The sequence below is a fragment of the Anthonomus grandis genome, chromosome 11 (genome assembly GCF_022605725.1).
Source record: "Anthonomus grandis grandis chromosome 11, icAntGran1.3, whole genome shotgun sequence".
NCBI classification, from domain to species: domain Eukaryota; kingdom Metazoa; phylum Arthropoda; class Insecta; order Coleoptera; family Curculionidae; genus Anthonomus; species Anthonomus grandis.
In genome coordinates, this window is record NC_065556.1 from 29,836,051 (window position 1) to 29,849,886 (window position 13,836).

The following is a 13,836-nucleotide window of genomic DNA, read 5'->3' on the forward strand; positions in this document are numbered from 1 at the left end:
AAGTTAATACAAGTAAATCTGGACATATGGTTTATGGTAAACGTCAAAGTATGATTCGAAGTTTCCAGAGACGATAACCAGCCTTATTTTAAAGTTAGTACCTAATTAAAGCTCTCTCCACATGACAAATCATTATAGATTCGTTTGAGAAACGTCAAACTTTCAGAGGTGACTTTGAACTTCTAGTTTATAATGGGTGCAATAAAGTCGAGTATATATGCATCGCTATAGTTTTGGGCTTATGTTTCTGCAAAAATTCTAATTTTGTAGATACGCATTTAGGAGACTTAGGAAAAACGAAGTCATTATAATGTAAGATTAAAGGAGTTATGAATACAAGGTTGGCTCCTTGGATTCTAATAGATGGCGACACATGTTTTAACTGTTGACAGTGGCTGTCATTTTCTTTTACTTCACTACAAAATGGCGCCAATTTTTTACTTAAAAAATAAGTCCCTTAATGTAACGAAATCCAATACATATTTACTAGTTTCTAAATGAATGCTTCTAAACCATCAATATAAAATCCATTAACACAATTTGCCTCCCCCCTCCCCTCAGTTTAAACATGAAAAACAAAGAAAAACATTAACCGGACGATGTTATCTAAACGACAAATAATGAAGCCAGTGTATAAGTTAACTTCGACCCAGTCGCGTCGTCCAAGATAATGGATGGAGCAATTTTCGTGACTGTACGGCTATTAACGTAATGTTCTAATGTACACCCGATTAATGCAGATTACTAAATGATAGGGTTGTCCCCCTTTCTAATAGACTAATGCAACAGGGATGTGACAAAGGCTAAAAATGGGGTGTGAAGCCCCGATTTACATTAGGATCGACCAGACGTGAAACCCTTTTTATGTATACTTTTATTGGGGGTGTTAGTTTGTATTGCAAAATACGACATTGTTTTAATATCATGCTGTCTTAGAACCCAAATATTATATTATTTTTAATTTAAATTACTAATAATAAGGAAATAATTAAAAAAAAAAGAATGGTTTAATTATTGAAGGAATTCGTCGAGCGCCATCTAGGGGGGGCAAGGGTAAAACAGATAGATACTGTTAAAGGTTTCTGTATTACAGGCTCTTATCTTGAGCCCCATCTAGGATGTAAATCGCAAAACTTTAATGTGTATGAAGTTAGCGTCCGATCGATCAGGTTGCCAGCGACCAATTTATAGTCGGCGCTCCAGTTATTTAATTAAAATGATATCGGATCGGACGCTAGCTTCACACACTAAAATATTAAATAAAAATTAGAGTTTTCTCCTTTTAATTTTGGATTTAAAACAAGAAAACTTCTTTATCGATCCACGTAAAGTTTCATATTTTCCACGATAGATAGCGGCCCAAAAACTTATCAATACGCCCGTCCATGTCACTTGTGTTTTGACTTTTGTTTGACATCACATATCAAAAAAAGCCAACATTTCCGATTTATCAACATCCTTTTTCTTTCTTCATCTTCATCGAAATTAAATATGAAGATGGCCGACGGAGCAACAGTTTTGCGAAGAAATCGTCCTGGAACTAAAGCCAAGGTGAATCTCTCTGTTTTAATTCATTGGTTTAAGAAGGTGTTGGGCAAAGTATCCTATAATACTTCAAAGCCCTAATGTTATATTTGAACTATAACTGAATGAATTTATTTATTAAAGGACTTTTGCCGATGGCCCGATGAACCTTTTGAAGAAATGGACAGTACTTTGGCGGTACAGCAGTACATTCAACAGCTGATTCGTAAAGATCCCACCAACATTGATCTTATTTTAAGAATTCCTGAAAATCATGACGAAGGAGTTTGGAAATATGAACATCTCAGGTAAATAACTGTTGAGTTCATTTATAGACATGTATTAACAAACTGAGTGCCAAACTTTCTTTCCTTCATAAAGTTTATCATTGGTTATAGTTTCATGATTGTGAGTTGGTCCAGAAGACCTTAATCAATTCAGTGATGTGCAATGAATAAACTTTTATTGAAAAATAATCTTTTCTTTATCTAAAATTTAATTCTTCTTCATTATGTTAATAAGCTGCTGTTGAATAATTTCAAATAATTGTTCTAATTAAAATTTTTCTATCAATAGTTTTCAAATTGGATTAATTAGATACTAATATTAAATTCTGACCATAATGCTTTAAAAGTTGCTCTTTAACACACAATTAAATAACATATTAACCTTAAGAAGAACCTTAAGCAAATTGTTGATGCATTTGGAACTTTCTTTCAAAGCATATATATTGAGTCAGACCCATCTAGTATTAATGTTGGTATTGAATCGAGCCAGACTATTAACAACTCTTATAATTTTTCGGAAGATGAAATTGTCACTGCCTTTAATAAACCAAAAAGTAAGTTGACCTCCGGTACTGATGGAGTACCAAGTCTTGTCGTTAAAGATTGTATTCGCGCTTTATCAGGGCCTATTGCCCACATATTTAATCTTATCTTGTCCTCAACAATATTTCCCGATAAATGGAAGACTGCAAGAATATCCCTGATACTCAAAAAGGGACCGAAGAATGACATTCAAAATTACAGAGCTATATTGATCTTATGTAATTTCTCCAAACTTTTTGAAATAGTTCTTTATAATAGAATATATGCCCATGTCAAATTAGACATAGCACCTAATCAATTTGGTTTCATCAAAAATCGCTCCTGTACAGTAAACCTGGCTTGCCTAAATGAGTATCTGAGTCAGCATTTGGATAATAGAGGTCAGGTTGATGTAATATACCTTGATTTCTGCAATGCTTTTGACCAAATTGACCACTTTGTACTTCTTCATAAGCTAACATTTTTTGGTTTTTCTACGGATTTAGTTGCTTTAATAAAATCTTACTTACGAGGTCGTAAACAGTTTGTTGAATATGAAGCCTTTAAGTCTCCTATATATGAAGTGTGCTCGGGAGTTCTGTAAGGATCTAACTTGGGCCTGCATCTCTTTTTATTATTTATAAAAGATCTTGCCAATTTACTGTCTTGTCAGAGTTTACTGTTTGCGGATGATATAAAATTGTTCACAAAAATAGATACTGAAGACGATTGTGAATTCCTTCAGGTAAATCTTAACAAAGTAGGGAATTGGTGCAATGTCAATAGACTATATTTAAATGTTAATAAATGCTCTATTCTCTCATTTTCTAGAAAACTGTTGCCAATCAATTTTTACTATAATGTTGTGTTGGCCAGAGTGGATGAGGAGATTGATCTGGGAATTACTTATGATGCAAAATTAAGTTTCGCTAAGCATATAGCAAAAATAGTTTCCCACTCTGCCAAATTGTTGGGTTTTGTTTATCGAAACTGTCGGCACTTTGAAAATATTAATACTTTAAAACTACTTTTTTTCACTTACATACGCTCAAAAATAGAATACGGATCTCTAATTTGGTGCCTGATAGATGATATTGAGCGCATTCAGCGCAAGTTTATGAAGTATCTCTGGTTTAGAGAGGAAGGTGTCTTGCCAGCCAGAGGTTTGGATAGTCAATTATACTTTAATTAATTTAATATTATACCCTTAGCAAAAAGAACAGAAATTCTTTCCATAAAATTCTTATATAACATTATTCATAACAAGATTGACCAAAAGGTACCAAGAATAAACTCTAGGCGTTTTAGATTATTTTATGTAAGTCCCGCTAAGTAAGTCCAGCTATTAATATAATGTGTCAGAATTATATTAATAAGAATTTACATGAACGGTTCGATATTTTTGTTGACAGTTTAATGTCCATTATAGAAGGTATTAAGTAAATAGGTGATGCAGAGTCTTTCTAGTATGTATATAGATAGTCTGTTTAAGTGCATAGAATGTTAAGCATTTTGATTTTTCATTTTTATACTTATTTTGGTAAATTTTTTTTTTCCTTTTATTCTTTCCTGTAATTGGGTAACAAACCTGTTGGAAATAAATGCCTCTTTTTTTTTTTTTAAGAGATTATTAAAGAATTTCAATTAGTGATGTAACCAAAAAAAAACAGAACGGTTTTTTTTTAAAAAAAACGTTTTTTATTGTAAAAAAAACGAAGCCTTCGGTTTTTTTTGTTTTAATTGTTTTTTTTTAAATCTGGGTTTTTATGTCGGAACTGTTTACTTATTGCCAAAAATATTATAAAAGGTAGGTATAATATCAAATATTTATATATCAAAGTTAGTCTTATTTAGTTTCTTTATTTCTTAAATAATTTATTTAAACAAACAACCTATTATTAATTAAAAACATTTATTTTTATTCAAAGCCTTTAAATGAATCATCACTGGATTCGCTATCCATATCTTCAAGTTCTGAAGGTTCACCCTCTTCATTATTTATTTGTGAATCCGACTCTGCCTCAGAACTGGATATGATCATTGCTTCCAATTCAGAAACTACTGCAGGATTGATTGTTAAGCTAGAGCCAGCAGTAGGCTCTGAACTGGATGATTCCTCAAGTTGACTCATTAATTTTAGGTTATGCGCTACATATACGATTTTTGAGGCTCTGTTGTTGGTGAGCCTATTTCAATGCAATTCGGGACACCCTGTATATTTTCTTTATTATAATTTATATTCTTTCTTGAGTTTTAATACTAACCAAGTAACTAATACATACCTTTTGCCTCGATTTTTTCTTGTATTGTTTGTAATGGTCCAATTTTTTGCTGCTTTCCGTCAGTCAGCCCATATTTTAATTTAATTTCTTCTGGGCATTTTTGGCACTTTTTAATGTGCCCTACCATACGTGTCCCATTTTTAGACAATTGAAGAGCACAAAACATGCACTCTACTTGAGGAGTTTTGCTCTGAGTTTTTATCATTTTAAAGAGGGAATACCCTTTACAATTTTTCCTTCCCCGGGAATCACACGAACTCGAAGACATTGTAAATATTTAATGTTTGTCAATATACAGCAGGTATCAAATAATTAAATAACATATGACGCAGGAAAAATGCTTTTGATTGTAAACCTATTTACTAAATCAGACTTGCTTAAATAAGCACGAAACGCAAACAATTTTGCAGTTGGACTGGTAAATCACAAAATAAAACCAGAACACCTGCAAAAGTAGATCGGTAATTCCCCCGGTTTTTAATTTTCAACGAAGACGAACGACGAATGACGAGCGAAATTTCGGTGATTTCCCGAAGGCAAGGCAATGATGCTAACGTTAAAGAAATAATTGGTAAGTAGGGATGTCATTTTTTGGTGAAACACCGGTTTTTTAGTAACCGGTTATTTTATTATGAAATAAAACTATCCGGTTATAACTGACATAAAACACCGGTTATTGCAAATATCCGGTTCTTAAAAAAAATATTATTTTCTCTAAGGTTTACTTGGTAATATATATGGTGATTTTTCTTTTTTTTCTCTTCTGCTCTTTTTTGTTGTGGATTAATGGCCATTTCCATCAGGCACATTGTATACTTAAGTTAAGTGTGACTTAAGCTAAGCCGAGCTTAAAGATAGAAAATTTACATTGCATTCGATACTTAACTTTTAAGTAAACTTAAAATCTGTTTGGTGAAAATGGCCAAAGGTTACGTTCAGACAGAGGCGAATGCGATTTTTTTTAGCAATTTTTTTTTAATTGGTCGGATTTGAATGGATTATAATGGAAATAGTGATATCTCGGGTCTATAACCGTATACCCGGTTATAAACAAAGTGAAAAAATAACCGGTTATAATCGGAGTTAAAAAATAATCGGTTTTAACCTTTATTATTTATTTTATTGATATCCCTTTTGGTAAGGCAGTAAAAGTTTTATTTTTAAATTTTTGCTAAAAACTACGTAAAACTGCTAGTTTTTTAATATTTTGTCAAAATAATATTGGAATGGGCGTTTTTAACCATAAACAATTTCAAAATATTAATCCTCTGCATATTACTAACGGAAGCTAATAAAAAACAATAAAAAACAAAAAAAACGCGTTTTTAATTGGTTTTTTTTAACGTTTTTTTTTTATTTAAAAAAACGTGTTTTTTACATCACTAATTTCAATTCAGATCAACATACTTATATGATAAAAACGTGAAACAAATTCATGCTTTTATAGACAATTTTGCATGGAACTCAATGGACTAGCGGTCAGACTGCAGGGTGAGTGTCACCCGGAAACATGCAACCAGATGACTGCAACTGAACAATGGATTTTCCTATGCGCTGCCCATAAGACCCCTAAGGAATGTCCCGCAATCGATTATACCAGGCACACTCTAGACGGAGCAGCCTGTCTGCTTAATAGCAATAAATATTTCCCTAGCAGGTAAACAAATCATTATATTGTCTCAGTTTTAAATAATTTTGTAAAATTCCAATGTAGAGTTAGCATTAAAGAGTCATCGGTGGCCAAACTGGGGTCCGTTTGTCGACGCGTGTATCGCATCTTTTCGCACGCTTACTTCCACCACCGACTGATTTTCGACGAGTTCGAAAACGAGACTTGCCTGTGCAAGAGATTCACGCAATTCGTGACCAAATACAATTTGATGTCCAAGGACAATCTGATCGTGCCCATTTTGGAGGAGGAAACGACCCCTGGGGAATCCGAGGCATAATACACCATGACCTCCTTGTAATGTCGGGTTCGAATAAGATTTACGACTGGAAAGAAGGTGACATAAGGTTGTATGCGGGAAAAGATGATGACAATGATCAGTTTTCTTTTTTTTGGTTTTATAGAGTTATTCTTGTAAATTTTCCATGTAATGGAAATTAGTTTATTTTAGTGAGTGAATAAGTGTTGAAGTTGTGCTTCTTATTAGGAGTGATACCATTATATCATTGCTTTTAATTGATTCTTAGCTGTATAAAAGATCTGAGTTAAGTAGATTCATGATGCAAATGATTAATTACGTTTGGTTAAATTATATAATTGAAAAAACTAGTTTAGGCTAGTTGCAAATTGATGTATGTATAGTGTAAGAATATTTAAATTGTAATATAATAAATAATATACAATTCATCTAGAAATTTTTATTTACAATTTACTACTAGGGTCCAAGTTGTTTTGCTCATTCCACTTTTCTTTCATCTGCCTTAATTTGTCCCTTTTACTTTCTTCCGATTTCCTTCTTTTGTCCTGCAACCTTTTGATTTGGGCCTCAACGCTGTTTTCACCGTTAAAGTGGTTGTCCAGTTTTTTTACGAGGAGTTCTCTGGCGCGTTTCCTGTTTTTTTCTAAGAACCTGGTTTCCTGGCATTTTACTACAATTCCTAGAAAAGCATTGAATTTAAGTGCAAAGTTCAAAATGCATAAAAAAGTTCAACATCTTAGAAAAACCTTGAAAGCAGACTTCAAAGTTTGAATATTCATATGTGGTAAAAAATACAATATCTCTAATAACTTTTGGTATGATGTCACAGTATTGGATTATAAAACGCCAGATCACAAACTCTTAAATGTATATATGAAAATGAATAAGGTTAAACCTAAATTAAATACATATTTCAGGAATTGTGTAATGATTATTTTCAATCTTTAACTAATTGAGGCGTCCGCTTTCTAAACTCTCTAAATCCATTTTATACAAAAAATGAGCTTATGGCCCTGCTGCCATCTATAATTGCTTTTTTATCTTTCTCTAAATAATATCTGCACTAAAACTTCTTCAATCCAATAAAAATTATATGTAATATTCCGGCCACGGTAGCAGAACTCTCTCACTCCTTCGTAGATACTATTTCAAAACTCTTTAGGTCCTTTCATTTATTCCGTTATCAAAATTCTAATTAAAACAACTTACAGAATTCGTCCTAATTCTGTAAGTTGTTTTGATTTTGTTTGCCCGCGTTTATAGGAAACATCCGACTGCAATACAATAACGATTTCATTTTCGTTTTGTTATTTTCCACGTTTTTTTTTAATAACACAACTTTAACAAACAATTATTAATTTACTGTGAGTAAAGCGTTATGAAGAATTATTCTATTATGGTTATAACACCTGGTAAAGGTAGAAAAAAAATAGCAGATCCCTCGAAATGGAAATCTACACAAGTAAAAAGTGCAAGGTCAGTACTCATGTATTTATGTAATTAGTTAGGTACATAAAAGTACGTTTTTTTGTAGATACAGACCCAAATCGCTTCCAAGTCTACCAAAATGCAGCCATAAGAAGGCCTTTGCTTGTGCTGATCTGACTATGCAGATACTTCCCAAAATGTTCCGAAGAGACGCCGTCCAGTTAAAGGTACACGCAGCAATTCAATTTCTTTTTTTTTTTTTTTTTTTTTTTTATTCATTAAACGGGAAACCCCCATTACAAAAAAAAATAAATTATAAAATACAGTTATGTCAATACTAAAAAAAAAGACTCTAAAGTAAATAAAGAAAAAAAATATCTTTGTATTAACTAATAGATTAGGAACATACATAAATTCTCACTTGGTTTACCCATCAAACAACATATTAATTAAAAATATTAATTGAATAATACTAAGTATTCAAAATTTTCTTTAAACTACCCTTAAAAGACCAAAAAATCTAGAGATCTCACCAAAAAAGAATTTTTACCATAATTGGTTCTATGGAACCCAATATGAAATAAATTATTTTGTCTAAGTGTTCTCTGAGGAATAGAAAATTTAACCTGGGAAAGTAAATCCGGACAGGATATAATACCATTCAACAACTTATAGATAAAACAGATGTCAAACATTGTTCTTCTTTTATCCAAAGACAAAACTTTAACATAATTCAATATTTGGGAATAATCATGATTAGCAATAAGATCTAAATTAAACATGTAGTTATAATATCTTAAAAATTTGTTCTGCACACTCTCCAGTAAGACTTATAGACATTATACTGGGGAATCCAGATAATTGAGCCATAGTCAAGCTGTGATCGTACCAATCCCACATATACAGATTTGACAGCCTGCAATGATAACCCCTCACAATTTCTAAGCGTAAAACCCAACATTCTATTAGCTTTTACTACTATTTGGTCTATATGATTACAGAAGTTTAATTTCATGTCAAACGGTATTCCTAAATCCTTAGCAACATCCTTTAATAGAAGTTTCTGGTTGTTAATTGTGTAAAATGATGGTATGCTACTTTTTTTCCTATGAAATGAAATTTGGAAGTATTTATTAATATTCAAATCCAACAAATTATTTTGGCACCACAGAGAAAGGCCATCAAGATCTTTCTGTAAGAGGCTGATATCAAGTTCATTCATAATAACCAAGAAAAGTTTGAGGTCATCAGCAAACATTAAAAATTCACAATACTCCAAGACATCCCTAAGGTCATTAACAAACAAACTAAATAGCAAAGGAGAGCAGTGTCCGCCTTGTGGCACTCCAGAACAAACTTCAATCACCCTAGATATAAAATTACCAAGTTTAATCACTTGCTTTCTATCACTAAGAAAGCTAAGCAACCATTTTAGCAATCTATCAGAAAAACCTATATTTCCCAAATTTTTCAATTAATAACAAATGATTTACCTTGTCAAACGCCTTGGCGAAGTCTGTATATACAGCATCAATTTGATACCCCCTCTCCAAGGCATCCGACAACTTGTTTTGGTATATGAGTAAATTTGTAAGAGTGGACCGACCACCTCTAAAACCATGCTGTTCCTCAACAATAATTTCTCTACATTGCCAATTTAAATGGGCAAACATAAGGCTGTCAAAAACCTTGGGGATGGATGACACTATGGACACACTACGATAATTACTGACATCATCCCTCGACCCTGATTTAAAAATAGGAGAAATATAATCTTATTTTATTAAAACAAAAAAAGAAACACTGTCGGTTTGCAGCAATGCATTTTTATCAATTCTTGGAATCTCAAGATTTAGAGTTCAGAATTTGAGCAAAAAATTCTTATCAGATGGTTGTCCTCCCAAAGAAAATCGGGGTGGGGTCCGAAAAAGCAGGCATTATGTTCAAAAAAAGCAATGGGTCACAAATTTTATTAAAAGATTAAACTGTGTAGAGTCTCATTACACGAGAAATAAGTCCGAACGTCAATATATGGCAAGTGATCTGAAAAACTTTGGAAAATATACTGTAGTGAAAATAAAGATCTAATAGTGAAATATGATTACTTCAGGGACATTTTTACAAAAGATTTTAATATAAGCTTTCAAACCCCAGGTACAGATGCATGTTCTGAATGCATTAGCTTAAAATGTCAAATTACAGCTGCTTCGAATCCTGAAACCAAGGCAGAATTAATGTGCAAATCACAAACTTAAGGCCAAAGCATTTTATGAGCTTCTTAAACAACCAGAAGATAATACCGTTAAACTTAGTTTTGATTGTCAAAAAAACTGAGTGCTGCCGCGCGTTCTAGACCAGTCAGCCTATTATTCAAGACAATTTTATTGGTATAACTTTACCATATGTAAAGGTCATTCTAAGGCAACGCAAACAAAAGATACTGTAACTTCTTACAATTGGACCGAGAACATAGGAGGAAAGGGATCTAATGAAATAGTTTCAATGGTTAACCACAAATTGTTCACACTTAATCTGGCAGAAACTAAGTGGATTAAGCTATTTTGCGATGGTTGTCCTGGGCAAAATAAAAACTCCATTGGCATGCTTATGCATTGGCTTTACTTTACAGAAACTTCAGTTCAAGACATTCACGTAATATTTCCCATCGTTTTTGCCACCTGATAGAGTCTTTGGAAGAGCTGAAAAAAAAGTTAAAAAGAAGGAACTTATCCTTCATCCACGAGAATATCGAGAAATATTATCTGATGGTGCGACCGTACTTGATCATGAAAAAGATTTTGATATCTTTGACTGGAAAAGAGCAAATGAGGTCTGTATTAAGCCACCTAATCAATGGCATTTCCAATTTTCAACTGCAAAGAGAATATCTATAAATAAACAAAGCCAACAAACTGGTAAAAGTATTGTTATTAAAGGAGAAGTAAACTTTAGATTGGATCTTGGTACCTATAAATCAGTGCTAAAAAAAGGGAAAAACCTTACTTTAATAAAGCCTGAGCCGTTGCCAAAAGTTCATTCTATTAAAGAAGCTTAAATTAAAGATGTTGATGCTCTTTCGAAAAAACATTTTGGATTGGACTGGAGATATACACCAAACAAAGATTTGACTGTCTACAAGAATATTATTGACAATAATAGTGCGATAGAACAGGAAGACAATGCGAATACTGAAGATGTCATCTATAATATTGAAGAAGACGATGGGCTTAGAATTTAATGTTATTTTGTACATTAATGAAAATATAACTTTGTAGGTTACACTTTCAAAATATTTTGCATTATTTTAAAACTATACGGATCGTTCATTACTTTCGGGTTTTCATAACTCTTTAAATCCACTGTTTGTTAACAAAACTCGTTACATCCAAACTTTTTTATCAAATTGGTTCTCTAGTTACACCTAAAAATATGTTTTTTGTCAAAAAACCTTATTAGAAGGGTCCTATTTTTACATATAATAAATTTTATAAATGTATTTTTAAAAGTTTTGATACTACAGGTTTTTTACATTTTCTGTAAAACTGCTTATCTTGGATCTCGAGACTTTTAAAACCGGACGCCTCAATTCAATTATTGCGTAAAGTAAATAAAAGTAAAGTGTAAAAAAAAGCCACAAGAATGAGAAAAAAACATCAATAACTGAATAACTAGAAATATCATGAACCTGAAATTCCAAGATACTAATTAAGATCTATGAACAGCCCATTTGCATCTTAATTCACATTGAATTCAACTAGAAATGAAAGTGTAGGTACTGAAATTAATTCTAATTCTTTATTTCATGAGTTAAGGGCTATTGACAGCAATTTAAGAATTAATGAGTAAATACTCATTACCTAATTTAAGCTCTATCTCTGATATTATTACACTTCACCTAAAGACCTAAGAATTCTTAGATATGGTGATGAATCATCTTGTGGATATTGTGCTCAGGAATTCACCAGTATATTGACACCTCTGTAATAATTAGATAAGGACCAGTTTAATATTACTCACTCTGACTTGTCTTGAATTTTTTCTGTCAAATGAATTTGTTAAAAAAGTTGAAACTTATCTTCAGAATAAAATAAGGTCGATTGATGTTATGCATAGAATTGGGTTTTAGTCATAAAAACATTTAAACAGCAGCTGTAATAATCCATTTGCCCCACAAACAGCCACTTTACTGAATAGGGACATAACTAGCATTACTGCTTTGTGATAATATTATATTTAATAATTAGTGTTAATATATTGAAATCATAGTGTTTCATTTTGAGTTTGTGAGTATTATTGTATATATATAGTTCTTAATAACTTTAAATTGTGATTTATTTATAATAAATATAAAATGAATAAAATTAAAATATTTATAAATCGTTTTATTTTTTTTCTACCAAATTTCTCTGAATCAAAACTAAAATTACTAATCGGCTTTATTAACATCAATTTGCAATGTTAACTTGGAACTGTGATTTAATATGTCATTTAATATTGTCATGTTTTCTTTTTATACTACTGCCTTGTAAGAAATTAAATACAAATCTCTTGGAGAAACTCTATTATAAATTATTATAAAAGACTATATACCTGTTGGAATATGTTTGAGTAATAGACAACTACAAGTGGTAGCAATCTTAGAGCCTCCAGGCCCCGAGCCTTTAATATTTTGTTCCTCAATTTCTTTGTCATTTAATTCAGGAACATTTGAATAATCAATCTGTTGTTTTATAGATGAAAATTGCCTTTTTAGAGATAAAATTAAAGGGGACTTTTGCCTCACATTAAGATCTAGTAAGAAGAATAGTCTTATCAAATAACATATCTTCAAAAAATTATATAATCTTCCAAAAAAACTGTTTTATCTAAAAGTTTCCTACCTGTGGGAATATGCCTAAGAAATACACAGCTAGAAGTTTTATTAATTTTCTGACCTCCAGGGCCTGAGCCTTTAATTTGTTGTTCTTCCAGTTCACTTTCGTTCAACTCAGGAACTTTTGAGTAATCAATTAGTTTTTTTATGGAAGCGAAATGTCTTTGGTGGATTTCCACTAGAGCGGACCTAAACCGCGTTAACATTATTACAGGACGGTTTTTCTCACTAACAAAACGCTTCCTTTCTAAAATAAAGTAGAAAGATTAAAGCGTTACTTACCACTTTAGCATTCGAAACTTACCTCAAACTTAAAAGATATTTTTTCTTCTTCAGTTAAGTTTTTGTTCGATTTAAATTCATTCCTTACTCTCTGCCCGAAGTAGTGTTTATCTGTATATTTCAGTTGTTCACCGTACCTTAAAAGACTCTTATACAACTTTAAAATTTCTTTTTTGTTTGGTAGAGGCATTTTTATCTGTAAATGTTCATTTTTTTTTAAGGTTATGAAACTACATGAACTTTGGGCGCGGATGACGTGCGGCAAACATTATTTGGACTAGTGTACCTGATTTGTTGTCCTTTTCTTAGAGCGAGACAAATAGAGTTGACGTGAACAAGAAATATAAATGATAGTCCAGTAGCAACACAGTATAAATTATGAATTTAACAATTCTTGGTGTCGTTTTCGATGACTTACGTTCGGTGTTTTAAATTCGAGTTATTAAAATTAATTAAAATTGGTATAAAAATTTATGTGGTTGCTACTGGATGAATTGTGTCGGGCTGTCAATAACTGCGCAATCAGCTGATAAAATTGAATATTAATTAAATGACTTATATACTTAATAGAACTAGAAGATTTACTCCACATGGATGAAACTTGACACACAGTTGTTGACATTGACTGATAGAACATCATTTGTCATTGTCATACCATTTGAGTTTGTTTTTCATTTCAATGAAAATGAATGCCATGCATAGAGAAATGA

At 31.9% G+C, this 13,836-nt stretch overlaps 2 protein-coding genes across 2 annotated transcripts; one reads left to right on the plus strand and one right to left on the minus strand.

Moving 5' to 3' along the window:
- Positions 1 to 1,384: 1,384 nt before the first annotated feature.
- LOC126742132 (MOB kinase activator-like 4) lies at positions 1,385 to 6,971 on the plus strand. Its single transcript, XM_050448694.1, has 4 exons — positions 1,385 to 1,551; positions 1,669 to 1,832; positions 6,063 to 6,272; positions 6,330 to 6,971. Exons 1-4 carry the CDS (start codon positions 1,492 to 1,494, stop codon positions 6,562 to 6,564), a joined length of 669 nt encoding a protein of 222 aa, XP_050304651.1. The 5' UTR covers positions 1,385 to 1,491; the 3' UTR covers positions 6,565 to 6,971.
- LOC126742133 (mitochondrial translation release factor in rescue) lies at positions 6,968 to 13,297 on the minus strand. Its single transcript, XM_050448695.1, has 4 exons — positions 13,149 to 13,297; positions 12,852 to 13,091; positions 12,562 to 12,762; positions 6,968 to 7,222 (listed from the first exon to the last, which is right to left on the minus strand). Exons 2-4 carry the CDS (start codon positions 13,048 to 13,050, stop codon positions 6,987 to 6,989), a joined length of 636 nt encoding a protein of 211 aa, XP_050304652.1. The 5' UTR covers positions 13,051 to 13,091; positions 13,149 to 13,297; the 3' UTR covers positions 6,968 to 6,986.
- Positions 13,298 to 13,836: the final 539 nt, after the last annotated feature.

Excerpts from the sequence above, each read along its gene's own strand:
- LOC126742132 (XM_050448694.1), top strand. The coding sequence starts at position 1,492 with ATGAAGATGGCCGACGGAGCAACAGTTTTGCGAAGAAATCGTCCTGGA. Across the intron at positions 1,552-1,668 it reads GTCCTGGAACTAAAGCCAAG|GACTTTTGCCGATGGCCCGA; the intron begins GTGAATCTCTCT and ends TATTTATTAAAG. Across the intron at positions 1,833-6,062 it reads TGGAAATATGAACATCTCAG|ACAATTTTGCATGGAACTCA; the intron begins GTAAATAACTGT and ends ATGCTTTTATAG.
- LOC126742133 (XM_050448695.1), bottom strand. The coding sequence starts at position 13,050 with ATGTTAACGCGGTTTAGGTCCGCTCTAGTGGAAATCCACCAAAGACAT. Across the intron at positions 12,763-12,851 it reads TCTTAGGCATATTCCCACAG|ATCTTAATGTGAGGCAAAAG; the intron begins GTAGGAAACTTT and ends TCTTCTTACTAG. Across the intron at positions 7,223-12,561 it reads ACTCAAACATATTCCAACAG|GAATTGTAGTAAAATGCCAG; the intron begins GTATATAGTCTT and ends ATGCTTTTCTAG.